The sequence below is a fragment of the Sceloporus undulatus genome, chromosome 3 (assembly GCF_019175285.1).
Source record: "Sceloporus undulatus isolate JIND9_A2432 ecotype Alabama chromosome 3, SceUnd_v1.1, whole genome shotgun sequence".
Taxonomy (NCBI): Eukaryota; Metazoa; Chordata; class Lepidosauria; order Squamata; family Phrynosomatidae; genus Sceloporus; species Sceloporus undulatus.
In genome coordinates this window covers 248,577,276-248,602,694 of record NC_056524.1, presented here as the reverse complement: position 1 = coordinate 248,602,694, position 25,419 = coordinate 248,577,276, and the positions used below count along the sequence as shown (strand labels likewise).

Genomic DNA, 25,419 nt, shown 5'->3' with positions numbered 1-25,419 from the left:
TCGCCATGATGTGTTAGGGTTAGGAAGCGTGTGCACGGTGCACGCCCCCTAACCCTAATGTCGTTGCCGGTACGCTGCTTGTTGGCGGTTTGTACCGCACCTTTGTTAGCAGATTTAGCAAACTCAACTCAACTCTTCAGCAATTTGCTTTCATATATTTATTATGCACCTTTAAATTCTACCTTCAAAGGAAGGAACACAAGGTTTCCCCTCAAAACAACCATGTGAGTTATGGTAGGGTAAGAGAGTGTAACTGGTCAACTATTAAATTTGATGGCTGCTCAATAATTCTTTCCAGTCCAGTCGCATGATTTTACTACAGATTTTGCAGTTTTAGGTTTTTAGATATTTCTACATTTTCTAAACTAATGATATACTGTAATTAGCTATTGCTGGTTTACAGTTTAGTCCTTTATAGCAATAAATCTGAAAAGGTGCAATAGTGTGTGTGTGTGTGTGTGTGTAATGGAAAACATTACTTGTACTGTAAATAAGAGTGTGATTTCATACATACAGAAGAAAATCTTTGAAACAGCACAATCGGTGTAAGAACCACACAAATGTTTGATATTTTGGACTAAAGCCAGAACCCTATATCACCTTTTACAGTCAGCCCTCCATATCCATGGATTGTATCCACAGATTTAACCATCCATGGTTTGAAAATATTTTTAAAAATAATAATTCCAAAAAGGAAACCTTGATTTTACCATATTGTATAAGGGACACCATTTTATTATGCCATTGTATATCATGGGACTTGAGCATCCACATATTTTAGTATCCATGGGGGGGCAGGGTCCTGGAGCCAAATCCCAGAGGATATCAAGGGCTCACTGTACTTAACATAACTTTATGTATACTTAGCTAGCTGTTAGAATCCTGATGTATTCTATCAGATGTATTATAACTGTGGATGCTGGGGGATGGGTTACGCTTTAGCTTGGCTTTAGAGATAGTGATATGTAGTGCTAGGCTGGACCAGGTGTGGGTTATCTGGTGTCCTTGAGGATCTGGCTTGCAGAGGCTGGGAATGCAGTTTTGTTTCTGTGAGAAGAGTAGCTCAGGGAAAGGGAATGGAGGATGGGAACTAGTGAAAGGAAGGAGGGGTCCTGTTGTGTGGGCTTTTGCTGGAGGGTAGAGTAGATTGGCTTAGGGGGAATTTATGCCTTGGTTTAGCTGGGAGGGGTCAGTCTCAGCTAAGAAGCTGAGTGATGTGGAATTGCTGATTCTGGAACCATCAATAAAGTGCTGTTGATTTATCAATTAAGCTGACTGGTTGATTGTCCAGGATTCTGGTCCCGCACTCTGACACTAGCAGAGACACTAAGAAACACTGTTAGTGAACTGTGAAGATGTGTATCAGGACAATGAGAAGAGTGATTGTGACACAACAAGACCAATGTGCATCAATCCCAATGCACAATGGTCACTTTGCCATCTCTGCTACATAGTAACGTAATAGCAGCACTCTACTGAATGCAAAAATGATGAAACTAGCCCTTTCTACTTCTTGCATATGCAAGTCCACATACAAAGACATAACTCTCATACATGATTCCGGCCTTTAATTCTAAATTGAATTAATTGCTGAATAATAAAATAAAACTTATGTGAATTTCATTGATTCAATACATCTACTCTAGTTGAACTAGCAATTGGATTTAGGCCTTTTATTACTATTACTATTAATTATTATTTTATTTTATTTTTGTGTTATTAGTCAGGGTATAACAAAAACCCCGAAAACACAGAATCTGTGGTTTCATCTGCCACCAGGCCATTCTGAGAGCCATTCAAAATCTCAAGCCAGATTTCATCATCTTCAGAAAGGTGAACCAACACTGAGCCAGAAACCTGACCAACATTCTGAGGCGGCTGCCTTACACTCGACATCTGCAGAATTCTTTGGCCATTGTGGAAAAGTCCAGCCCGCAGTGACTTCCTGGAAACACTCAGGTGATAGCTGAAAAAATAGACACCTCCAGCATTGGCAGTGAATATGCCTGTTTCATCATGGTAGGCTTCATTTTCATTCAAAAAAACATTCTCAAATGTCACTGGGGATCCTGGCAATGGGAAGCTTCTCCTTTTCTGAAGAGCCACTGAAAAGGCTGTGGGTTCAACAGCTCTGCAATCTCCCTTTTGCCCCTTTTGTCCTTTTTGGCCTGGGAATCCTATCGGCCCCTGCTGGCCAGGAGGTCCCACTCTTCCCTGGGTCCCTTGATCACCTTTTATACCAGGAGCTCCTTGGATTCCTAACAGGCCTTTGTCCCCCTTCTTACCAGGTAGGCCTCTTTCTCCTTTCTCTCCAGAATCTCCTTTCAGTCCATTTTCACCTTTTGGACCTGATTCTCCATAGTCTCCTTTGTCTCCCTTTGGTCCTGGAAGGCCCATGGGACCAGGGTTCCCAGTATCACCTCTGTCACCTTTTGGACAAGAATTATTAAATCCACCAAGGGCTTCTGTCTGGCCAGCATTGGATCTGGAATCCCCCCTTTCTGCTGTTATTTCTCGCCCAGTGTCTACCAAAAAATGTATCTCTCCTTCCATTCTAGCATGCTTTGAGACACCTAGAAGCAAAGAAAAACATATCATCAATCAATAGCACATCTACTCACATCCCAGCCTAATTTAAAGTACTGGTGCTTACCCTGAGAAACCTACGATGCTTGGGAGCTTTCTCACCACCTCAGACAGACTGTGATGTTGCTGAAGCAAAGGCTGCATCATCCCCAACCACTGTTCATACTAGCTAGAGAGGAGGCAAATCGGAATCCAACAGTATCTGGGGCCCCAAGGTTGAAAACCATTGCAGGGATGTCCTTGAGGTGGTAGTGAGGTTAAATTTCATGTATGTTGTACTTTTAGGATTACACCAAATGACACAAGATTGGATCCAAAGATCACGCTGCACAAGCAGAGAGCACTGGTGCAGGAGGGTTGCCATTCCCATTTCCATGATGGCAAATCCTTGTGGCAAGCATCTTTCACTGTGGTTGGTCTTCTATTACTGTATAAAAGCATCATGAACAGCATGGGAAAGTGCTGCTCTCCAAATATTTTGGAGTACTTTTCCTATCAGCCTTAGCCAACACAACCAAGACAACATCTGGAATGTTGCATCTGCCCACCACAATATCCAATAGTGATAGGATATGAATTTCACTTTGTTTCTGAAATGCCTAGTACCTTCTGATATCTAACAATTTCTACCCAGCCTTTTCTGTTCTCATTCTGCCTCTAAGTAATCCATAAAATGTTTTTAAATCTAATACCTGAAAGAACATAAACAAAATATACATTCTCAGACCTTTCTAATAAATGTATGTGTGGTAAGATGGTAGGAGCATCATGATAACCATCATCATCCTTTAGGTTAGTGACTACAGCCATAGGAGACCCTAAAATTATACCTAAAGTATCATGGAAATGTGCTTATTTACATGGGGGTATTCTAAATGAGCCCTTGAAGCTCCTTGTGGTGAATTACACACCCCTCTAGAAAGGACTGTGATTTTTTTTTTTTAATTACAGCACAGGAGGTGCCTAACATTCATATTCCATACTGAATTAAGCATCGTCAAAGGCTGTGAAAAGCCAGCACATGAATCCTCAAGCTCTTTCACAAAAGACTTAACCACTGGTGTGCTATTTATGTTAACAATAGGACTACAACCCAGCTGAGAACACCATAATAATCAATTAATCATACTTATTTTAATCACTTGATCTATTGATTAAATTTGCATACAATTATTTATGAGTAAAAGCAGTATTTTGGAAGAAACACACTTTGGAACATATCTATGGTAGCACACACCTTACAACAGTGGCAACTATTTTCTGGGTTCAGAAAGCCATGCTGGGTCCCCAAACTCATTGAGAGTATATGTTGTTGTTGTTGTGGTGGTGGTTGTTGTTGTTGTTGTTATGATGTGCCTTCAAGTCATTTCTGACTTATGGTGACCCCAAGGTGAACCTATCATGGGGTTTTCTTGGCAAGGTTTGTTCAGGAGAAGTTTGCCATTGCCTTTCCCTGAGGTTGAAAACATGTGACTTGCCCAAAGTCATCCTGTGGGTTTCATGACCAAGCTAGGAATTGAACCCTAGTCTCCAGAATTGCAGTCCAACCTTCAAAACACTAAGTCAAGAGTACACTACTACCATTTAAATCCAGCTGCCACCACACTAAGTTCAATGGCCACTTTTGACATTCTCACCACCCTCCATCAGTTACTGCCAAAACATGGGGGCAATGATGGTGGCTTCCTATGGTTCAATGAGGTGGTTCCCTTTAGAGAAGTGACACTGTATCTTTCTTCACCATAGAGCTCTGCAGACTGGCAGGTTAGAGCTTCTCATTCCTTTCTGGAAGGAAAAAGAAGCCAAAGAAGAGAGGGGTTTGAGGGCTGCACCAAAGTTTGGGAGGATGGTTACCACTGACAGTGGCAACAGAAAACAGGGATGGTAGTGGCTGCAAAAACATTTTATGTACAGTGGTCCCTCCACATTCACTCGGGTTAGGGGTGAAGGAGCTCCATGAATGTGAGAAAACTGCAATTAAAAAACCCACTATTGTTTTTTCCTTGAAAGAACACCTCTCTGTGGATCTCCAGGTCCTCTAATGCTATGGTCAACATATGTCAGACGTTGATCACAGAATCATGCTGGAGGACCTACAAATGCCCAGAGAAGCATTTTCTCTAAGAACTTCTAGGTTTTCCAGCAAAACTCTTCTGGCAGAGTTGCGCTGGAAGACATAGAGCTTCCTAGAGAGAATATATTAATCAAAATCACAAATAATCAAATCCACAAAAGTCAAAGCCACAAATGTGGGGGGGGGGGGGGCAACTGTATCTCTATTTGACAGTGCCAGTGAAGTGAGTCAGTTTTCTTACCTACCAAGTGGAACATGCTCCCCTCCATACCATCATCTATGATACCTTTAGTATCATGCTGCCTAAATCTTGGGATATTATTTTGTAAAAGTAATTCATTACATTTGCAGTTCCAACCCCCCCCCCCTTTAAAAAAGGGGTACTTAGTTGTTAAAATTACACTGCTTTAAAAAAAAAACCAACTGTTTTCTCTCCTATTTCTCAGGAACAGGGACTGTTTTTAATGTCTCCAACGTTCTCAAAATGGTTGTCTTTTTAGTTACTTTTGCTGAACACCTAAATGTTACAAGTTGTGGATATAAGCAGCTCTCCTCCCATGAGGACCCAAACAGGGAAGTTTAGTCCCTGTCACTGTCCTCTTTGTTGACAAATCCCTGCTAAATTTCCAATGAAGCCTGAGATTTCCCAGAGCTCAATATGAAAACTTTATTTGTCTCCCACTGTAGTTACATCAGGCCAGGTTATGCTATATGGTTTCTGACAAGTACATCATGGGTTCATCAGAGTGCTTGAGCTAATTATAAAGTTGCAAATATTTATGTTGACACAAATGCTACCAGATTGTGAGAACTAGCACACAATGCTATGGACCAGCCATGTGATGTAACAACAACAACAAACCACAGTTTCATTGGCATTCTGAGTTCTGCACACTGGCAATGTGTTCACCCACCAGGGACACAATTTGCTCATTTACTGCCACTGAGTATCTTTTTACTTCATTGCACAGAGAATGTGGATTTGGGGGATTTTCAGTATGACACTGATCTGGTTGTTTTAAATTAGGAAATAAATGAATGGTGTTCATTAAAAAAGATTTCCGGCAACTCAAAGGCATTAAGTGATAAAATTACCTGCATTCTTTTTTTCACCTTGGTCTCTCTTTTGTCCTTCAGCTCCTGGAATTTTACAGAAGTGGTGTCTCTCCGTGTCAGTGTTATTTTCCTTTGGAGCATTTGAGATGGCAGGAGCTACGCGATCGTCGATTGCAAGGCTTTTGTTAGCATCAGCAAACTGTGTAAAACTACTACTGCTATTTTCATCCCCAGAACTACCTATGCCTGAGTACATAGGCACTGGGGTTGCAGTGATGAACAACTCTGAAGTTATCTGTTGTTTGGATGCAATAGTAGTAGTGGCTGTTGCTTCTGGAAGATTCTTATTTTCCACTCCATCTGCCGCATTAAAGTAAAAGGTTGCTGGAGATGTCACAACAATCTGGGAACTTGCTTGACTCCCACCATCTGTGACTGGATCAATTTCGTTTGTCTTTGGAGCCTGATCAGGGGGAACAGTGGAGGCTTGTTCAGGGTCTACAGTTTCAGTAGCACCGCTGAGTGACTCCACTGTGAATAGCTGGTCAGGAGCAAAGCTAAAGATGGCTGTCATTCTCACAGGACCCCAGATGATACTGGAGAGTAGAGCATGGATTAGAAGCAAAGAAGGCATATCTGCAACATGAAATTAAATTAATCAATTTGTCTGAAATAAATTGATTTTATAAATAGTAAATGAAAATGAAGGCTATTTACCCAGGCTTTCATAGGGCTCATATTATCTTGAGCATATTAGCCTAAGCCCCCGTAGAGTCAAGATAGCATACCTTTCAAATGTCCTGATTTTTCAAGAACAGCCCACATTCATCCTCTGTTGTCCCGTGTTTTCAACTGCTTTTAAAACATCCCAGTTTCCCACTCATCCTCCCACTTCCCACCCCCTTTGCCTTCAGTTTACTCCAACTGCTGCAAACTAAGTTCAAAGTGCTAAAGCAGTTTGCACTGAAAGAACTCAATTGGGGGGGGGGGGGAGAAGAGGAGGTGTGGGAACTTGTCCTTCCAATAGGGTCAGGCAAAACCAAACTACAATAGTCACTTGTAGGTAATATTGTCTTCCTATGAAAAACTATTGCCATCTTATTTATTTATTTCACTTTCCTTGTATAATACACAACATTCATTTAGCTTAGTCTCTTCCCCCACCTTCTGATTCCATAGCCTTATATTCATTTTTGTATTGATATTCTTGTCGTTAATACTTTAACCCCAGAGTGTGCACTATTTATTTTTTCACATTTCTTTTTGTATTGCTGAGTTGTTTTCCCATTGATGAGCATCATCAATTTATCCATTAAAGTTAATTGAATTAGCTTTAAAAACTTTTGCCATTTTGACTACCCTCCTATGTGTGTTCTGTTTTTCATTTGTGAAATATTTGAGGGCGTGGGATAGTGTGATGGTCAAAATATCAGTCTTTGACTAAGCATGCCACACTTCTAATCCTGCCCAGAAATGGGGCTCACTAGATAAGGATCTTAAATGGAAGTGTGCTATTGCATACCACCACTGGATATCCTCTAGCATTTCACAGATGAAAACTGGGACTCATGTGGCCAAGCAATGTCACAATGTGGTTGAGATGGCAAAAGTTATGAATAAAGAAAAAATGCCAAGCTATAGCAGTTTGCTTTTGCCTCAGTCTACTGGGAAGGGCAAGGTTCTATCCCTTCCTCACCTCCCTACCTATCCCCACCATATTGTAGCAGTTGAATAAAAACTGCTTTTGCACTTTCAACTGAGTTTGCAGCAGTTGTGGTAAGCTGAGGGCAAAGGAGGAAAGTGGGGAGAGGAGAGAAAAACAGGGATATTTTTGAAGCAGCTGAAAACGTGAGATGGCAGAGAAACTGTCCTTGACAAATTTGGACAGCTAGCGAGTATGCACTGGCCTAGTTACTCCAGGTGGTCGGATTTTGGCCTATATTTATTCTGAATTTAATTTAATTTAGGAAGGTAATGAGGTGATGACTGATTATGATGAGCAGGGGTAATTGGTGGAAGAGATTTTAGATAAGGATCTGATTTATTAGATTGAAAATGAGAGTAAATGGACTGAAGAAACAATTTGGATAATTTGAAGTAAGGTGCAAAATAATTGATGAATTTTGAACTGATGAAGTTTGGGCATGGGCTTAGTTGATTTGCCTTGTCTTGTCTAAAATTTGAATTCCTGGTATTATTACCTGAGTACTTGTATGCCTGTACATTTGCATATGGCAAAGGTAATCTGAATTGTTCTCTCCTTTTTCTTCTGCTTCAAGAAAACATATCCTCCTTTTTAGCAACACAAAAATGAATATCCTGGGGATGCAGAGTTTTGGACATTGATCTATTCCTATATAATGAAGAAGAGGTATTTTAGCCCACTGTTTTCAGACAGTGTCCTAAAATTCATGCCTGAGCTTCTCTCAGACATAGATGTAGCAAATGAAACTGCAAAATATTGCTTTATGAAGAACTCTCATTCCATGTTCCACTCAGTTAGCCATGCTCTTTTCAAGAATACTCCATTGTGCCAAGACAAAAGGTTAGACACTGTGTTATGGGTTGCAAAATTGGTCACAACATTAATCCAAATATCACCATCATAAATCATACAATTATACAATATGTGTGTGACAACGAGGATGGGACATGAGGTATAATGGTTCAAGACCAGCCAATGCTGCACATGGGGATGGAAACCAGTGTAGGTCAGTTAAACCTCAGTGCCAGCCATTTCAAATTAGCCAGTCACTATATCATGTTCAATATATTATATCAAGCTGGGGTATAGTCACCTGAATCTGCCCCAGCTGCAGGCACCCTTCTTCTTCCCTCTGTCCACCCCATTGGTTAACTTACCCCCCAATTTAACTCATGCCCAATGTCCCCTCCTCCCTTCTATATCTGCCAGTTGTGAAAAAGCAGCAAACCGATCTGAAAACAAGATGTGGGGAAGCTGATAGGTGAGCAGAAGGCACCATGAACAATAAGATCAGTCAAGATGCTACATAAAGGCAAGCTCAGTAATAATTACAAATACAAAAGCTACCACAAAATACAAAATCAATAATGACAAAAAGGAGTACATGCAGCAGATAAGACGACAAAGCAGTGTGGGAGGGGAAAAAACAGGGAAGGTGAAAAGCCCATGCTCCAATAACATGGGAAAATTCCTTCCAGCTGCCAAAGGCGACAGCCAAAGCCTGAGGTAGTGTGATGCAGTGAGGATGGAAATGTGGATCATTCTGAGGTCTAGCAAAAAAAAAAAAATGGCCAACTCCCTCATAGGCAGATTCCCTCAAGGCCTGCCATGACTCATTCCAAGTTTCATGGGACTTTTGGTCCCACAAAACTTCAAATGTGATCCAGTGTGAGAATTGCACCCAACCATGCACAAAGTCTTATGATGACAATGCAATCACAAGACTTTGTCAGGAGTTCTGGTGTTCACCTTTGCTGCTTTGGCATTGCGAGACTTCATTGGGAGCTAAATGCAAAGGAGAACCCTCCTTATCTGTCAGGGTTAATATTCCCCCTTTGGACCCAGCTCTGGTATTCCCTTCACCACCACCACCCAAAAAGTCCCAGACATACTCAGTTTTCACTAGACTTTGGAAGAAGGTACCCCCATGGTTTTTCCCCTCTAAGTGTTCTTAAGCATTAGGGTTCCCCCAAGCCTACTGACACCTCCCTCTTCTGCATGGATAGTGACATTTTGACTACATAAGCATCATCATCCCTTCAAGAAAGAATTCACTATTAACATTTGTTTGGGGGGAAAGAAGAACCAGGCATTTCTCCCATGTCTGTGGGATGGTAAATCTGTTACAGGTTTTGACTAAGCTTCGAAGGAATTATCCAACGTGACAAACTCTGCCCACCAAAATTGTTCCAGTGTACTGGATAGCTCCTTTAAAGTTCAGAAGACTAATACCTACAGTGAATTCACTGCTCTGCTGACACAGAAACCAGTAGACATTACTGAGCACCTGTCTCTCATGTCTGGGCTCAGCTGCTGCACACTGCTAGTACTGTAATGTCAGAAGCATAATTAGAAGCATAGAACTTAATTTTTCCTCTTATATCTCCCAAGCCCTTGGATTTAAAGGCATGAACAGTCCTGCTACCTATCCTGCAAGCTGCCCTAGAAGCTTTTGTAGCTAAAGGGCAGGATATGATGCTTTTGCATACACTGAACTGGGTTTTGCTGGAAGTGCAGTGAAGATCAGGGATGTGTGCTCCATCTGAATCCGTTCCATTATTACTATTATTATTATTATTATTATTATGCTTTATTTATATAGCGCTGTAGATTTGCACAGCACTGTACATACAATCAATAAAATAGATAAGATTAAACCTGCCCATGGCGTACAATCTAAAAAATAATAGCATAATACATATAAATAATATCTAACAATACAGGAAAGAGTTCAATAAAACAGGCAACAAACTAAAAATGTCAAATAGCAAATAATAGTCATGCAATGCCTGGGAACGTTTCTCTGAACAGGATGGTCTTCAGCTTTCAGTTCCTCTATTTTGACATCGAAAGTCAGTAATAAGAGTACAAGAAGGTTTGGCTGAATGTGTTTACACTGCTCTATAAAACATAGAAAGGTCAGAAGTGGAGAAGGCAATGCTGGGAGAGTACATGCTTAGCTCCCCTATCCATACAGCAAAAACTCTCTTTGGCAAATGCCTAAAGACGACAAGATACTCTTTTTTGACATCTGGTTTCCTTCAACCAGCAAAAAGTAGACCTGGGGTAGCAGTCCTGGAGCCCTTGTCCAACACTTAAATCTCTACACGACATGGCTCTTTTTAAGGGAAACTAGGAATATTGTTTTTAAAGGAATGGTAATTCTTGGTCATTTTTTTTTTTTTTTGTAGTTTAAAATTGAAGTGTTTTTTTGTCTATACATGCATGCATGCTCGAGTTTTGCCATTCCTTTCAGTGGTTTGAGTGTTCAGTTAGGATTTTGGGAGACCATGATTTAAATTTCTGATGATTTATGGAAATCTACTGGGTGTCATTGGGCACATTGCACTCTCACAGCCTTAGAGGAAGGCAATGACAAACTTTGGCAGATCCTGTTAAGGAACCCCTATGAGGGGCTGGCATAACATAAAGTTGACGTGTACATAGTAACAATAGAACTAAAGGATAATATGTTAGTAAGGCAAGAGGAAAGAGCTTCAGCAATTTGCCACAACTTTCTAGGCTTGCTTGCTTCAACTTTCAAAGACACTCAGGGAAAAGCTATGGCCCATTACACACGGGCTTAAAAGTACGCGCACAGCGCGTACTAGGGTTAAGGCGGGGCAGTGCTTCCGCACTGCCCTAACCCTAGTGCGCGCTGTGCGCGCACAAAATGGCGGCAGCCGTTCCACACGGCCACCATCATCAATACGTCATTAGAAACAGAATGAGTAATATCAATCTTTGATTTAATTCTTCAGTGCTCTTCGGTGGAAATGAAACAATTTTGAATCTAAAGGGATGGAATGGCTATAAAGCACAAGTAATAAATTCTTAAGGAGCATTTTACCTGAATTGAGTCTTCAGATCCAAGAAAGCTTCTTCTTCAACATCTGCCCTACTGTTAGGGCAAACTGAAGCAACTTTAAATACTAAAACTGTAAACAAAGACCATGCATTTTGTATATATATATATATTTAAAAAGCATATAGGAGGAGTTTAGCCATGCTCTTATATAAATAATCACTTCCTAGAAAGACTGCCAAGGACAATAGTTTGTTCTTTGTGTATCCTCGTAAATGCAACTTGTTTCTAATTATTTCCTTAGGTATATCTAATATGTTAGTTCTCCAAAGCAATAATTATTTCCAGTACCTGCTATTCAGCATGATAGTGGGTAACTGTCTCCACTAAAACTGCTTTCTTTTTTTTCATTTAAAAAAAAGAGGACAACAACCAGAAATTTTCCAAATTATACTTTATCTTAAAAATGTTTTCAGGGAATGCACTTAGAACAGGCTTGCTTCTCTTTGTTTGAAATATGAGAATCTGCTGCAGATACAGTCACTGAGAAAGCAAGAGGAGCATCTCGTTAATGCAGTAGGACCATTATAACCTTGTATCCGTGCATTTTCATTAAAGTTGAGTGGGAATAAAGGTTTGGTTATGCAAAAGAAAAAGGAGAACATGCAGTAGCTTCTTCCCACTACCAATAAAAATACATGGTAGTTTTAAACACATTGGTTAAAAACACTTTTCATTGAAAGTACTGAGAGGGAGGAAGAGCAGGAGAATGCATAACCTCCAACTATCCCAATTATCCTCTTCCATCCCACTTTATCAGCTGCTTTTAAAGTGTCCCAGTTTCTCTCTCCTCCTTCCACTTTTGTCCTTTGTCCCTGGCTTACTTCAGTTTCTGCAAACTGAGTTTGAAGTGCAAAAATAGTTTGCACTCAGTTAATTCAAAAAAAGGGAGAAGGATATTGCCCTTTTAAGTTGACTCAGACAAAAGCAAACTCCTGCAGCCTCTCCTAGCTTGTCTCTCCTTCCTCATTAATAACTTTTTGTCCTCCTGACCACACTCTGATGTTGCTTGGCCACCTATGCCCCAGTTTCCATTTGTGAAATGTTGGAGGGGATGGAATATCTGTAAAAGCTGGGGGGGGGGGTAGTTGCTGAGCAGTCAGGTGAGATACAGACAGAGTGTCTGACCTCAAAACAACACCAGATTGGTAGTGCCTGAAGTAGTTTTGAGGTTAAGGTGAAATTCCCAGAAGGAAAGAATAGAACCCTGTAAATGACTGGATAATCACCATGAATGTCCCTTGACAAAGGAGTCTCACTCCCAGAGTGAGGTAATCTTGGACTTCTCTTCATGTGTAAACACCAGGTCTATCATCCACCATTACTCCTATCAGTGAAGGGATTATGTAAATGTAAATATTAACTCATTTATCCTAGCTAAGTGCCCTGGCTTCTCCCATGCTTGGCCAGCAGGAGCTCCAGATATGGTCATGAAAGTCTTTATATGTTTCCTTCACTCTTGGCTACCTGCCTAAAACTTCCCTTTAATATCAAATTAATATCAAAAGAGGGGGCAGAGGGAGGCTAGACCTTGGGGTAACATAGGAAGGAGAGAAAGAGAGAGATTTTGTTTATTTGTTTATTTCATTTCTATGCTGTCTTTCTCCCAGAAAGAGACCCAACCTTCCCAGAAAGAGACCCAACTAATGGAATATTGGTGCGTTACAGATGCGCCTAAAGTATGTACTGTGTACATACTAGGATTTCCTGGGGGCGTCTCTTCCAGATGCCCCCAACCCTAGTACGTACATGGTACGTACAAAATGGTGGCACCCATTCTAGATGGGCACCGCGATTAGGACGTCATGAATGCGGCACCTCCAAATGGGGCATTGCAGACGTGATGTCCTCGCGCTGCGCGAGGGCGCCTGGGGCGCCTGTTTCGCAGCTGCAGAGGATTTGCATCGCTGGCACAGCCTTTAGACGGTTCTTGCAGCAACGCCAGACAAAAAGGGGCCGAGTGGCCCCTTTCTCCTCCTCCCTGCCACCGTCAGGTGTCCTTGGGGCATGAAGCCACAAGGACATCCCTTTCCAGGCTGCAGGGAAGCGGCCTTTTGCCACTTCCCCACAGCCTGGAAAGCGGCGGATCAGGGCCTCAGAGGCTGCCGCTGTGGCAGCTGAGACCCCGATCCGGCGGGGAAAGGGCCGGATACAGGCCACCCCAAACGGGTGGTCTGTAACGCACCATAATTAGTTAAGAAAGATATAGTTGGGAAAAATATGATTGTCATATATCCTTCTGAGTAATTATATATGTGACTGCATTGTTAATGTAAGTGGAACATTATTCTATGCGGGGAAAGCCCTTCTTAACTGGCAAGGCTCTTCACTTTGCCTGCTTTTTACAAGATTTGATTATTCCTCTTGCTTTGTTAAGTAGCAATTTGGAGTCATGCAGCATGGGATTTTGTTTTGTTACAAATCTAGAAGAACTTGCAGCACTTTGTTTTGCCTGAGCTTCCTGGGAAGGGGAGTATTCTATTCCCACCCATCCTGTTCCTCTCACTGTGTTAAATGAGTGCTAAAAACATTAGCTGTTTAAACTCAGGTTGCAGCAATTTAAGTAAATCAAGGATTAAGGGGGAAAGTTGAAGGAGGAGAGGAAACCAGGACATTTTGAAAGTAGCTAAGAAAGTGGGATGGCAGAACTGGATTCCTTGCGAAACTAGGATGGATGAAGAGTATTAGTTCTCCCTTGAAAATAAGATATGCAAAATTTTGATGGTGACAGCATATAGTAAGCCATGGTGGGGAGTTCAGCATAAAAGGCAAACATAACCAGAGAAAGCATTATAGTTGCTGCTCTTTGGTCATATAGATGTTAGTTCAGAATTTGAGCTATTTCCAGAATAGGTCTGCTTATTCCTCTCCCTCTCTTTCTTTCTTTCTTTCTTTCTCTCTCTCTCTCTCTCTCTCTCTCTCTTTCACACACACACTCATACACATACACATACCATATTGATGCTCACTTTCTCCATGCCAGAGTGGATATAGGGAGACTAATCTCCTCCCTTCCTCTCTCATCAACAGTGACAGCGGCATTGTACAATCAGCCCTCTATATTCACAGATTCTTTAGCCATGGATTCAAGCATTCATGGCTTGAATTAAAAAAAATTATAAATTCCCAAAAGCAAAGCTTGGTTTTGTCATTTTTATATAATTTTACATATTTTACTATGCCATTGTATTTAATGGGACTTGAGCATTTACAGATTTTAGTCTCCATGGGGGATCTTCAGCCAAACACATGTGGATACCAAGGGCCCAATGTACTAGGTTCAGTCCAGAGCTTGGGAAATTTATGTGCTCAAACTATACCTCTCTGCATAGTCATAACAGCAAAAATCAGTTGACAAAAGTGTGTCCTACAAAGGCAGGTAAAGAGGAATCAGGGCACCTTTTAGGCACCAACAAACATAAAATGAAGAAAGAATAACTAGTTGAGAATGAATGGATTTATTATTTCTCCTTTGCAGAGGGATCAGCAATTAAGAATGCCACATTGCAATTATCTTCTAGTCCACGAGAGGGCAATATTTGACTATTTATTGTTTCTTTGCTGGGTGTGTGTGTGTGTGCGCACGCGTGTTGACAGAATTTTCATCCACTTCACTGGCAGTGGATTGTACAAACTTTTCATGCTCTCACAGAACTCTGGCCATTCTGAGTGAGACAGATAAAAAATTTGTAATACCAACAACTGTATCTTAGAGTGAAAATAGTGATTTTGCAAAGGGAGTGGGAGAATTCCAAGTCAGAATTTGCAAGTCACACTTTACATGGCAATCACTGTTGATGGAGTTATACCAGCATTTCCCATAATAAATATGATTAGTTGAGTATGACAGACATCCAGTTCCTTGTGTATGAAGCTACAAATGGTACAGAATATGGCAGCCAGGCTGGTCACTGGAGCTTCCAGGGCCAGCCATATTACACCGATGCTTAAAGACTTGCATTGGCTGCCTATTCGCTTCCGGGCACAATATAAGGTGTTGGTAATGACCTATAAAGCCCTAAATGGCTTGGGCCCAGGATACCTGAAGGACCGCCTCTCCCCGTACATTCCGTCCCGCACCCTCAGAACATCTGGGCAGCAATTACTTAGGGTGCCAGGGGCTAGGTTGACCTCTACCACGAGGAAGACTTTTTCCATCGCCGCCCCGGCCCTTTGGAACACGCTGCCCACAGAGCTCCGCTCGGCTACCTCCCTGGCCCAATTTAGAAAGGACCTAAAAACCTTTCTATTTCAGATGGCATTCCCCGACCAAAGTCCAGTGGGCCTCCCTTCCTCTTCTGTGGCAAAGAGGACTGGCTAACGGGGGTTTTATTCTGTTTTATTTTGCTACTGTGTAATTGTTTTAACCTGAATGTATATGTTGTGTTTTATTGATATTTGCTGTGAACCGCCCTGATCTATGGAAGGGCGGTATAAAAATAAAAATTTTATTATTTATTATTATTATTATTGCACCTGGAAGGCCTGGTTAAGAGGGGATTTAAAACTCAAGAGAGAGAGAGAAAATGCTTAGTGTTTATGGTTTTAGCCTAAGACTAGGAAGACCCAGAATGAAATCTTTGCTCAGCAATGAAGCAATTATCTATTGGCCAGTTGCCATTTTTAAGCATAGCCTGCCTTAGAGGGTTGTGAGGATTAAAACAAAAATACAAATACTCCACCTTGTACCTGTACTGCAACCATTCACTCAAAAACCTCAAGGTTATGAGTTCAATACCAGCCAGGGGCTCTGGGTTGACTCAGCCTGCCATCCTCCATAGGCCACAAAAATGAGTACCCAGCTTCTTGGGGCAATTAGCTTATACTTTGTAAACCGCTTAGTACATCAGTAAACAGTATAGAAATGTACTCACTATTGCTATTGTACCACACTTTGATTTCCTCAGAAGACAAGTAGGCTATAAATTCAATAAATAGATAAAAACAAACAAAATCTTGGGGTGTGCACCAATATGCCTGTAACTAACACTGCAGGCATACGATAAAGTGAGTTCTATTCTGTGAAAAATTACATTACAGTAAACTTTTAATACATGCTTTATTTCTTTTGGCCAATGGCCATTGCAAAGAATAAACTTTTAATATGTTTTTTTGAATTCTTGAGATACCACACCAGCCATCCAAAGGGCAATGTGGCATAGGAAGACCAGCCCTCCCTTCAGCCACCATCGGGAAGGGGAGAGAGAGGCAGGCGAGCTCCAACTGCCTTCCTCAAAGAAGACCAGCCCTCCCTTCAGCCACCATCTGGAAGGGGAGAGAGAGGCAGGCGAGCTCCTACTGCCTTCCTCAAGGAAGACCAGCCCTCCCTTCAGCCACCATCTGGAAGGGGAGAGAGAGGCAGGCGAGCTCCAACTGCCTTCCTCAAAGAAGACCAGCCCTCCCTTCAGCAATCTTGAAGGGGAGGAGAGAGGCAGGCGAGCTCCAACTGCCTTCCTCAAAGAAGACCAGCCCTGCCCTCAGCCACCATCTGGAAGGGAGAGAGAGGCAGAGGAGCTCCAACTGCCTTCCTCAAAGAAACCAGCCCTCCCTTCACCACCATCTGGGAGGGGAGAGAGAGCCAGGGAGCTCCAACTGCCTTCCTCAAAGAAGACAAGCCCTCCTTCAGCCACCATCTGGAAGGGGAGAGAGAGGCAGGCGACTCCAACTGCCTTCCTCAATGAAGAAGACCAGCCCTCCCTTCAGCCACCATCGGGAAGGGGAGAGAGAGGCAGGCGAGCTCCAACTGCCTTCCTCAAAGAAGACCAGCCCTCCCTTCAGCCACCATCTGGAAGGGGGGAGAGAGGCAGGCGAGTTCCAACTGCCTTCCTCAAGGAAGACCAGCCCTCCCTTCAGCCACCATCTAGAAGGGGAGAGAGGCAGGCGAGCTCCAACAGGCCTGCCTGGAAGAAGCAGAGCCCTCCCTCCGGTCCATCTGCCTTGGTCCAGGCCTCAGAGGGAGAGAAGAATGCTGGACCTGATCCCCTCCCCCCTCACCATTCCCTTCTCCTTTTATGTCGTGTCCTTTAGATTGTAAGCCTGCGGGCAGGGAACTGTCTGGTTAAAAATTAATAAATGTAAGCCGCCCTGAGAGCCATTAGGGCTGAAGGGCGGGATATAAATACCTAAATAATAATAATAATAATAATAATAATAATAATAATAATGGTTTGACTGTGAGACTGCAACTCTGCAGACCAGGGTTCAGTTCTCTGCATGGCCATGAAACCCACTGGATGACCTTGGGCAAGACACATGCTTTCAGCATTAGGTAAACCTCTTCTGAATAATCTTGCCAAGAAAACCCCAGAAAACCGTCTGACTAAAAAAATTGATGTACAGCGCTGTGTAAACTTACAGCGCTTTATAAATAAAGGTTAATAATAATAATAATAATACATTTGCCTTAAGGTCACCATGAGTCAGAAATGACTTGAAGGTCAATAACAATAACAATTAATATTCTATTATTAATATTATTAATTATCACTCTGGTTTAAATACCCTAAAGTGAAGTTAATTTGTTTGATGATCCAGAGCCCAAACAAGTTCCTGAACTGAATGAGAATACTGGGAATACTTTTGCTACTGAGAGCCAATGTGGCATAGTGCTTTGAGTGTTGGACTATGACTCTGGAAACCAGAATTAATTTCCCTGCTGAGTCATAAAACCCATTGGGTGACCTTGGGGAAATCACATGCTCTCAGCCTCAGGGAAAGGCAATGGCAAACCTCCTTTGAAGAATTCTTGCCAAGAAAACTCCATGCTAGGTTCACCTTAGGATTGTCATAAGGGAGAAATGACTTGAAGATACAAAGCACACAGCACATACACAAACTTTTGCTATTGACTGAATCATATCTCCATTATGCAAATCTGGATGGACATGCGCTGCATCAACAGCAAAAAGATGAACTAACTGGGACCATGGAAACAGATTGTATAGCAATGAAAATTAAGCCATATGAAATGAAAGTCATTCCAAGTATAATGCAAAATAATTTATAGAAATTGGACTATTCTTTATTCACAGTTATTAAGAAAGAACTACAACGAGGAAATACAATGGATCCAGATAACAAGAAAATAAGGAGAATTGTCCTCTGTATGCTTAAATTCATTAGTTACTTAGAGCAGAAGAAAACCACTGTAATAATCTTTTCTGAAACCACAGCCTGTCCAAAACAGGCCCTGTGATTACCATCAAAAATTTGGACAGAAGAAAGCCATAATTTTCAGATTGAAAATCTACTCATTTCCGCTCTATATTCTGATTCTCCTCCCCCAAACATCTTTGAATAAGCAGAAATTAGAATGGTCTTGTATTCTGCTTCAAAGAGGACAGAGCTTTCTTTGAAAGCCTTGCCTGTTTGAAAAGTTATCTAGTCTTCATCCCATTTAATAAAGATAAAAAAGAAAAGTAGCAGCCTTGAAGTTCACATCAATAATAGGACAGCTGATGAAGTGCACCAGTAACATGCTTCCCCACTATGATAACATAGAGTTGGAAAAAGCCTCATGGGCCATCAAATCCAACCCCTGCTCAATGCAAGATCTCTAGCCAGAGCATTTCCAGCAGGTCCCTGTCCAGCCTCTTTTTGAAGACATTCAGTCAAGGAGACCCCACCACCTCTCTAGACAGTTGGTTCCATTGCTGAATGTACTATCAAGAAGTTACTTCTAATGTTCAGTCTAAATCTACTCTCATGTACATTCGGACCATTAGACCTGGTCCTATCCTCTGGGGCAGCAGAAAACAGACATGCCTACTACTCTCAGTGACAGACTCTTTCTAAATTTGCATCAATACATATCCTCTTCTGTTCAGTGGCATCATTAGCAGAGTGCAGGGGATGCATCCCAAACTGGGTGACACCATCAGAAGGGGTGACACCTCTGTGGTGAAACTATCTCCAAAATGACTGTCTATAAAACAGTTTCCCTCTCCTCCACGCTGCCCTCCAGTGCTATGTATTGGCAGGCAATCATCTTGGAAGGACCAATAAGAGAAGCAGTTCGGGGACATCCACCTCATTCTCCCCACTCAGCCTCTCCAACCCACCTGCCATGCTTGCCACTTTCCATCTACAGTAGAGCAAAGTGGCATTACGACCACATAGGGCACTATGCTGCCTGTCCAGTCCAGTGCTAGTTGGAGGCTGCTGCCAGTCTTTGCCAGAGTTAAGTCCTTCTCCAATTAACACAGCCAACAATAGGAGAAACAGCTGCTGCCACAGCAGACAACCATTGCCTTGACCAGTGAAGACAAGGGAGAGACTAGCAAGCACCATCAGCTCCATGTCCCCTCTGGCTAACACATCTGTATGTCTGGACCTTATCACACGTGGGGGGGGGGGGTTGCAGCTCACATCCGCAGTCACTCCTGTTCTAGCAATGCAAAGCGTGATGTTTTTTCACACCAGATCCAGAGTCATTCCTGTTTAGCAATGCGAATTAAGGTTAAAACGTGATGTTTTACCACACCTGGTTGCCTTTCTGTTTCCCTTCCAAATCGAGGGGAAAGTAGAGTCAGTTCTATTACAAGCAAGTCACGTGATGCAGATTCAAGCAAAGCGGAGTGAGTGCACATTATATTACCACACCAGAGGGTTCAACAATTCGAATCGGCACCCTTGCACATGCTCAGTGGGGCTCTGGACGCTGTCCTCCTTCCCTACCCCCTTCTAAGCTGTCATCCTTCATGGGGTGAAGAAGCAGAAAGGGTGAGATGAGGATGCCGGAGCAGTCGAGGGATGATGGCATGGATGGCAGGGGGTCACTGGGGCCAGGATTGGGATGCAGGAGAAGGCAGGGGATGATGGGATAGGTCGCTGGAGGTCACTGGGGCCAGGATCGGGATGCAGGAGAAGGCAGGGGATGATGGGAATGATGGTGTAACGGAGAGCACTCCCAGCTGTCCAATCAGAAGGCAGCTGAGGGACAGCCAATAGCATGAAGGCTGGAATTTTTGAAGATCCGAACTGACAGTTGGGGAGTCAGTTGGAACTGGGACAGTTTAGAACGGCAGTTAGGGTTTAGAATCTTGGGGAGAGAGGACTGAGGTCCAGGAGTTCCTGAGGGAATGTGTTAGTTAGGGGCTGGAATCCTGAGAGGAAGGGTTCCAGGGCTCGAGAAGGACGGTTAGGGGTAGAGTCTGGGTAGTAAGGGCTCCCTACCGTTGCACTGCCAGACCTCTAGGAGAGGGAGGGACTGGAGTGTAATATCCTGTGGGATGTGGTTAGCCTTGGTGGCTGAGTTAAGAGAACGAACTGTCTAAAGAGAGGCAGGAAAGTCTCTAGGTGATAGAGGGATATCTAGGGAAAAGTAGAGTGACAGTAGCTGAGTCAAATAATACAAGTGTAACTAAGTAACCTGTGCCTGAACTAGCAATTACATAATATCATTCAGTTCAAGAAAGAGATGTTCAACCATTCTGTTTAATAAAGTTTATATTTTGGTTTACATAAAAGCTTGTCAGTCATACATATCAGCTCCACGCTACTATATTAAATAAGGTGAACCTGCCAGAGGGAAGGGGGTTCATATTACAGAATTGGTTGGCAGCGGTGGGATAACAGAAGTCCCAGGTGCTTGCCATAAAAAAAAAAGGCTTGTGGTTTGGACATCCGGTACATAAATGGTGGCAGCGTAATTAGGTGGCAGCGGTGGGATAAGTAAAGCCCAAGCGCCTGCCATCTTTAAGAGGGGGTCCGTTACAGATGGGATGGGTTGCAGGGTGGCAGAGGGGGTGAGATGGCATGAAAGAGGAGGAGGGGAATGATGGAGCAGGAAGCAGGGGGCAAGGGGGGTGACATCAGAGTGGTTTTCCACACCAGACCAATTCGCAGTGCAATTGAAGTGAGCCTAGAAGCGAATTCTGTGAAGTCACTTTTTCCAGTTTTACCAAAATGAGGGGTCACTTTGGAATCACTGCGGAAGCACCTCACAGCACCTTTGTTTCTGTCATGGGAGGACTCAGGTTCTTTGATAGAATGATTGGTGGGACACAAAAGGCAAAAGATTGAGAACCACTGGATTTGTGAAGAGCAGTCTTCTGGGAACCTCAACCTATCTACGATGTACTATCAACCATCCTTGGGAAACTGGCCATAGTTTGTGTTGTGTATGTATGGAGTTTGAATTAGAAGCTTCTCACACAAATGAATCAGTAGTTTCTTTAAAATAAAAAAGATAAAATACGTTTCTTTATTCTCACTAGTTCTCTGGGCTGGCATCTATTAAAAACAAGGATGATCTCCACAGAAATTGGAAAACTTACATTTTTGAACTACAACTCTTGGAATCCTCTAGCCAGTAGGGATGCTGGCCATGCTGGCTAGAGGATTCTGAGAGATATAGTCTAAAAACATAACTTTTCCAAACATTCTGATCTAAGGATGCTGTTTAACACCGAATAATGAAATTCATCCAGCAGGTGGCAACATCATTACCTGCTCAGAAGTATTTCAGCTATGAAAGCAACTTAACAATTCTTGAAAAGCAACTATTCTAATACCGTCTTTATTACTACATTTGCATAACATAGATCCATTTAAATATCATACAGTCCAGTAGGTTTGGTGTAGGAAAGGGTGGTTTGGCAGTTTTCATTTAGATGTATATCAATGTTGTCCTTTTCTGTTATATCACAAGACTGATCAGCATGAACATAACATGTGCCTGTGCACCATATTTCCCACAGCTGTGTAACTGCCATTAAAGCAATGGCCCTGGATTTGCTTTCCCTTTTTCTCACCAGGATAAACTGTTGGGCAAATGTGAGTTATGAACCCCAATACAAGAAACTAGCAAGGTAGATATTTATCCTGCTAGCTAGCTACTTTATTCATATGTCTCTTTTCCACAGCAGATTGTGCCCCAAACCATTCAAATTTAACACCAGTTTGTTAAAATAGATTACAGTTGGCTTTCCAAATCCACAGATTATGCATCCACAGATTCAACCATCCACAGCTTGAAAATAAAATAAAAAATAAAAAAAAACTTGATTTTGCCACTTTTTAAAAGGAACACCATTTTACTACACAATTGTATATAACGGGACTTGAGCATCCATGATTTCACTGTCCACAGGGGTGTTGGAACCAAATCCCAGCAGATACCAAGGGCCCACTATACATATGAAAAGTGGGGAAAGCATTTTAAAAATATTAATGAATTCAAATTAAAAACAACAGTGACAATTTTTAAAATCAGTGATGGTAAAGTCACCTTTCCCCAGCCCTCTACGTTTCTACCCCTGCGGCTGCTCTACCTGCACTGAATAGTGTTATATTACATGTGAAGTTACACTGAGTTGGGCACCATGTAGTCCCATGATCACACAAAGCCTCAACAGTTTGCTTTGAAGCTCTCCTAAGGCACTCCTCATTATTGTGCTGCTGAAACTGAGTGGTAAATCAAGCACCCAAACATAGTGCTGTTGTTGTATCCCTTCAAGTTGTTCTCAATTTATGGTAACCTCAGATGAACCTAACATGGTATTTTCTTGCTTATATCCTCCCTGAGGCAGGTGCTGAGGTAAGGGAGGAACAAACAATCCCCCATCTTCAAGTAGCCCAGTCCAACAAAGGAAAAAGGCAGGCTTACTTGTATCCTCCTTGAGGCAGGTGCCTTTGCCTTCCCCCGAGGCTAAGAGAATGTGCCTTGCCCAAGATCACCAAGTGGTTTTCCATGGCCAAGTGGGAATTCGAACTCTGGTCTCCAGAGTTGTAAGCCAACACTCAAATCACTGCATCGCACTGGCTTTCTTAATCATAGCACTACAGACATGAGTAGGTACAGCTCACAAGGGGTCTCAAAGAAGCAAAACTGTTTCCTCCAGATCATCAGGGTTTGTTCACCCCTGTATTAGGCAACCATCCAAATGAGATCTGGCAATGGCATATCTCTGTGGTTAGAAATCCAAGTGTGATGCAACCACAGAGAAAGCAGCGAGAGTATAATTTAAGGATCAAAAGGAAAGTAAGGTGAGTATAGATTACACACCTGCAACTCTAATTACCAATAGTTTACCACCCTACAGCACCTTTTGCAAGGTGGGATGAAGAATAAGGACTACAGTGGGCCCTTGGTATCCGCTGGGGTATGGTTCCAGGATGTCCTATGGATACAAAAATCTGTGGATACTCAAGTCCCATTAAAAACAATGGCATAGTGAAATGGTGTCACTTTTATAAAATGACAAAAACAAGGTTTGTATTTGGAATTTATATTATTTTTGAATATATTTCAGGCCATGAATGGTTGAATCCATGGGTTAAAAAAATCCGTGGATAAGGAGGGCTGACTGTATTATCATTGATAATTGCTGTCAAGTTGACTTCAACTTATGGTGACCCTATGAATGAGAGACCTCCAAGTCACCCTGTTATCAACTGCCCTGCTCACGTCTTGCATACTGTGCACCCGCTCTATACGCACCATATCAGGCTTCTTGTTTACGCAGAAGCCGCGTTGCCATTGAATGAATGGCATGCACACCCGGCGCACGTGCATACTGCAACACCGCAAGCACGAGGCCCATTATATTGAATGAGGCTTGAGCTTACGTGGGATTTGCCTTACGTGGAGGGATCCATGACTTCCTGGTTGAGTTTGTCCACATGCACTATTGTCTTCCACTTTTCATTTTGCCTCCCACTTTACCAAACATTGGACCTTATCACACGTGGGGGGGTTTGCAACTCAAATCTGCAGTCACTCCTGTTCTAGCAATGCAAAGCATGATGTTTTTCCACACCAGATCCAGAGTCACTCCTGTCTAGCAATGTGAATTAAGGTAAGAACGTGATGTTTTACCACACCTGGTTGCCTTTCTGTTGTCCTTCCGAACTGAGAGGGAAGCGAAGTCAGGTCGATTCCAAGCAAATCACGTGATGCGGATTCAAGCAAAGGGGAGTGAGTGCACATTGTATTACCACACCAGAGAGTTCAACTATTCAAATTGGCACCCTGTGGGGAAAAGGGGACAAGGCGGGGCTCCCTCCTCTTTCCCTTCCTTCCTGTGGGTGCCGGCGCTGGCGCTGCCTCCTCCTCCTCCTCCTCCTCCTCCTCCTCCCTTTCTTCCCACGGGGAGGAAGGGGCGGGGGGCTACCTCCTCCTCCTCCCTTCTTTCTCACGGGTGTCAGGCACCCATGGGGAGGAAGGGGCAGGGGGCTGCATCCTCCTCCCTCCCTCCCTTCCCGCGGGTGTCAAGCACCCACAGGGAGGAAGGGGTAGGGGGCTGCCTCCTCTTCCTCCCTCCCTTCCCATGGGTGTCAGGCACCCACGGGGAGGAAGGGGCAGGGGATGCCTCCTTCTCCTCCCTTCCTGTGGCTGCCATGCAATCGCGGGGAGGAAGGGACGGGAGACTTCCTCCTCCTCCTCCTCCTCCTCCTCCCTTCTGGGGTGTTTGCGGTGGAGTACCAGAGCAGTAGCAAAGCTGCATTCCACACCAGACCAATTCGTAGTGCAATCGAAGGTAGCTTGCAAACGAATTCTCTGAAGTCCCTTTTTTACCGGTTTTACCAAAATGAGGGGTCACTTCGGAAACATTGCTGAAGCGCCTCGCAAGGAGCTCCCATAGAAATCAATGGTGTCTGATAACACAGTCACTTTACAGCGTGAAACCACATCGTTGGAAGTGCAACCACCTCGGAAATGAGCCTGAACTGACCCAGAAAACCACCGGAAAGCTTCGTGTGATATACTCCATTATCATCTTTTCTAATGATTTGTGTTGTCTTATGAAGTACAACAGTCTCAGATTAGTCATCCTGGCCTCTGGGGAAAGTTGCTCAAGGATATATTTAGCTGTCTTTTTAGCAGTCCATGATATCTGTACAACTCTCCCCCAAAACCACATTTACAATGAGTTGATTCTTCACTGTCCAGCTTTCACAACCATACAATGATATGGGAAAATGGAGACTGGAGAATGGAGAATCTTCACTAGTTTCAATGATACATCTTTACACTTGAGGATCTTGTCTTGTTCCTTTATAGCTGCCCTTCTAACTCCTGGTCTTCGTCTGATTTCCTGATTGCAGTCCCCACATTGATTTATGACTGAACCAAGGTACCACAACCTTAAACTTTTTCAGTGTCTTCATCATCTACTTCAAACGTTATGT

At 42.9% G+C, this 25,419-nt stretch overlaps 1 protein-coding gene across 1 annotated transcript; it reads right to left on the bottom strand.

Annotated features, from left to right (window-relative positions):
- Nucleotides 1–859: 859 nt before the first annotated feature.
- Nucleotides 860–19,847, bottom strand: LOC121924822 (complement C1q and tumor necrosis factor-related protein 9-like). Its single transcript, XM_042456295.1, has 3 exons — nt 19,769–19,847; nt 5,756–6,352; nt 860–2,573 (listed from the first exon to the last, which is right to left on the bottom strand). Exons 2-3 carry the CDS (start codon nt 6,348–6,350, stop codon nt 1,720–1,722), a joined length of 1,449 nt encoding a protein of 482 aa, XP_042312229.1. The 5' UTR covers nt 6,351–6,352; nt 19,769–19,847; the 3' UTR covers nt 860–1,719.
- Between the last annotated feature and the right edge of the window lie 5,572 nt (nt 19,848–25,419).

Coding starts and splice junctions, on each gene's coding strand:
- LOC121924822 (XM_042456295.1), bottom strand. CDS start 6,350: ATGCCTTCTTTGCTTCTAATCCATGCTCTACTCTCCAGTATCATCTGG. Junction 2,574..5,755: donor AGGTGAAAAAAAGAATGCAG/GTAATTTTATCA, acceptor CTTTGCTTCTAG/GTGTCTCAAAGCATGCTAGA.